At 33.2% G+C, this 3,859-nt stretch overlaps 1 protein-coding gene across 1 annotated transcript in view; it reads left to right on the top strand.

Moving 5' to 3' along the window:
* Positions 1 to 3,605, top strand: part of Smp_140310 (paxillin-related) — a gene marked incomplete at both ends in the record, with an annotated part of 16,764 nt that extends 13,159 nt beyond the window's left edge. Inside the window, one exon of the mRNA XM_018791602.1 lies at positions 3,495 to 3,605. Within this exon, the coding sequence (XP_018645210.1) occupies positions 3,495 to 3,605 (111 nt within the window). The remainder of the gene's footprint in view (positions 1 to 3,494) is intronic.
* Positions 3,606 to 3,859: the final 254 nt, after the last annotated feature.

Genomic DNA, 3,859 nt, shown 5'->3' with positions numbered 1-3,859 from the left:
TTCGCTAAATTAGTGCAATGGATCTTTCTGCATGGAACGAAGGAAATGTTCGATGGCTGGAGCTACGATTACATAAGTGTAATAATATAAAAGGGCAGTCGATGCACGCTGGCGTGCCACCATTAGCACCGTTCGATACCAGTTCAGTGGTCTATCGGGTGAGGGATTCGGCTCGAGAATGGTAGGTCCTGGTTTTGAATCTCGCGAGAGCGGGTTGGTGGATGCGCACTGCTGAGGAGTCCCACAATAGGACGAAACGGCCGTCCAGTGTTCCCAGGTTTTCCATGGTGGTCTAGCTTCAATTGACTCACGCTTTCAACTATGGATAAATACTAAATCTCCACAAAACCCCTTCTGATAATTAAATAAATATTTTGATTTTTAAATGAACTATCAGTCTTATATAATTTATGTTTTCACAATTGATTGATCACTGGGTGGTGATCAATGTCATGCGTATGAAGCTGAGTGACACGAGATCGAATCCGTCAGGGAGCACCAGTTCCCTCAAGTTTACGGGTACACTTTGCTGATGAGTGCCAAATAGCACGAACCCAGGGTCCAGGGTTTCCTGTTGACCACCTCCAACCACCATAATTTGTGTTTATTGGCTTATGATTTATAATAATAAATTTTATTAGTTTAATTTTATAGATCAAAATCATAAATTATAATCGACATTTAAGGCAGGTAGTTTTCAACGAAATTCATTTATTTCATAGCTCAGTTACAATTTTGGGATTTTCATTAACTATAAGATTTTACATTTGGCTGCTTACTTTCTGTTATAAAGTAACTAAACTTAATGTTATTTTAAATTATTTTGTTTAAATTGTAAAACTTATCAATCAATTCTTTCTATATAAAGTAACTGTTATTTCACACGATTTGGAACTCCATGCTCTGGTTGTCAACAACCTATTACAGATGCATATATAACTGCATTGGATATGCCTTGGCACAAAGACTGTTTTACTTGTCATGTAAGTCATTTTATTCAATCAATTTTAATTGCATAGCTACTTTTGCCCAACTTTCGTCTTAATACTTTTGCTTAAAAATTCTCATTGTATTGAAAGTATAGATACATGAATCAAAAATTTTTTCCAGCAAATTCTTTCCAGTTTTGAAAATTATAAATCCAAATTAATTGTTGAAAATGATGATCGACTTTAAAGCATTCTTGAATATAGTAGTTTATAAATTCAGGATCATTTGTAAAACGAAGTATAATTGTTAATGTTATTTATATTTACATATCTCTGACCAAATATTTAGTTCTGTTTGTGATTGAATTATTATTTCTCTCACCATATGCTGTCTACAGTTATTTGTAAAGTACAAACTGTTTCACGTTAACACTGCTTACTAGTCATTTTAACAATGTTATTATATCTTACAAACAAACACTTTATTTGTGGCGTAAGCGAGATATCCGTCTGCCAACCAAAGAACGAGTTTACTGTGCAACTGTTCATTTCGTTCTTTTTTGTGGGTGTAAACATAGTCGTTAGGAACAGAAAATATTTGTAAGTTCCTATTATTCGACCATAGATGTCCTCAAAGCGTCACTCGTGTACTTTTGGACCACCGAGTAAGTAACATCTGGGTCTGGAATACGGTATTAGGCAAAGATTACAAACCACTTGATGAAGTAGTAAATCTTCATCAACTGAGGCGGTTTGGACATGTGTTACTAACAACTAACCACTTTCTTCCTTGAAGAGTAATGTTTTCTAGTGTAAAAATAGGTTGAAAGAACCCTAGAGGAGGTCAGACCAAAATGTGGCATCAGTCCATGAAGTCAGTGACAATCGAACTGAGCCATGTAAGTAGGTGTAGACTACCTGATCATGACCGCGTGATTGTTGTAACCAGTAGTTAGAGACTTTGAATGACGTTGGCAAAATCGTTTGTAGGGGCACGGGTGGATTCACTCTTTGTCTTCCCCTAAATTCCAGGTTTCTAAATTCCTCATAATTTTTTCATTACATTAACTTATATTTCCTTCGTCTTTTTGTAGAGCCCATGTTGCCAAGTTCCTCAACCATGTTTTCACTAATTATGTTATGTTTTCTTTAATGTTATCCTCGATGCTCAATCTTTTCTATTACCACTGATACTATTATTACCTCTACTACTCAGGGGTCTACCCTAAAAATTTCATTTTGTTGCACCATTGTGGTTCGGCGATTCTAACCAATGTACATAATTACTGGGTTCAACGTTTAATCTAACAGAATAATTGATATACAATCATAAATTCACGTACTATAACTTAAAAACATGCATTTGTCTCAAACTTGACATTCTTCTAGACAAAATAATTTGAATTTAATATTGTGATACCCAATATGAACTTATTGGGAAGAATACTTTTCGTTCTTATATCTGTACTTTTTTGTGAAGGAATATAGTTCAGAAACACATTGGATTGGATTAATGAGTAGTGATGGACTCATGTGATACAATTGAAAAGTGATAATGCTTTTTTGGCAAAGTGATAATTCCAAAGATTTCATAGTGTACATCAACTTTCAGCTATTTTAAATATTTCGGGGATTTCATTGTACTTTGACAATATAAATGGACGACGCACGCTTCAATAGAAAATTTTAATTGTACACAACCCACTGTGTCACAGGAATTAGTTCACCACTCGTATCGTCAGTAAACCAAAGATTTTGAAATCACTGACAGTTTGATGACCAAACAATATGCTTTTTTTTAATTACAAAGCGATTTAACCATTCATATATATTTCCAGTCTTATCTAGTTCGTCATTATCTTTCCACTCATTTCAGTCATTTTCCTTTTTTTATACAGGATTGTAATAGAATACTCACTGGATCAAGTTTCCATGAAATTGAAGGATATCCTTACTGTGATTCTCACTATTATTCAAGACGTGGATTATTATGCTTTTCATGCTCCCTACCAATTACTGGAAGGTGTGTAAACGCACTCGGTAAACGTTATCATCCAGAGCATTTTTTATGCGCCTATTGTTTACATCCATTACAAACTGGTACATTTAAAGAACATTCAAGTAAACCATACTGTCATCAGTGTTTTACCCAATTGTTTGGTTAGTATGGTGCACAAATATCTATATCGATATATACATACATACTACTGTTTTTTGTCTTCATGTTTAAGTTTCAGATATTGGAAGTTGAACAGTTATGTTTATTACCTTTAAACTCAAAATAGTATGATAAACAGTAAATGTTAAATTATTTTTAAATACTATGCTTCAAAGTATTGTAAATACTGTTTGTATCCTGCTTTTTTATTGGTTAGTCTTACATCTCATAACCTGTTTCTTGCTTAGGCTCAACAACTTACACGAAGATTTATCAAGCACATTGTGTTAGTCAACATCCCACTTTTTAATTTACATCGCCTCTGAATGAGTGTTGCGTGTATGTTTTTTATTGCCCAAACACTATTTGATGTAAAAAAAAGTGATATATTCATTTTGTAATTTCAGTATTCTGTTATTACTCCTGATCATCTTCGCCTAATTGAATATTTTAAAATGTTTATGTGTACTGAAAATTTTGATAATTATTCAATTAAGAGAGAAGTGCATATAGCCTAAATAATTAAAAATCATTAATGTTATGATTTAAAATCTATTTTTTATCCTGATAGTTTGCTATATGCACACTTGGTGTTAGAAATGTTTCCATAATTAGCTTCATATTTAATTTCATAGATAAGTAGTTAGATTCTTGTAAAATATTGAACACCTTAATGTTGAATAACTTGCTAAAAAGCATAGAAACCGAACCTATGTTCCATAGTTGATATGAGCATAGCAAGATAGTTGATGGCTTAACGACATTTAGAACA

This window comes from Schistosoma mansoni (assembly GCF_000237925.1).
Source record: "Schistosoma mansoni, WGS project CABG00000000 data, chromosome 2 unplaced supercontig 0108, strain Puerto Rico, whole genome shotgun sequence".
Lineage (NCBI taxonomy): Eukaryota > Metazoa > Platyhelminthes > Trematoda > Strigeidida > Schistosomatidae > Schistosoma > Schistosoma mansoni.
Note: the sequence above shows the minus strand (reverse complement) of the source record. Positions and strands in the feature narration are given on the sequence as shown.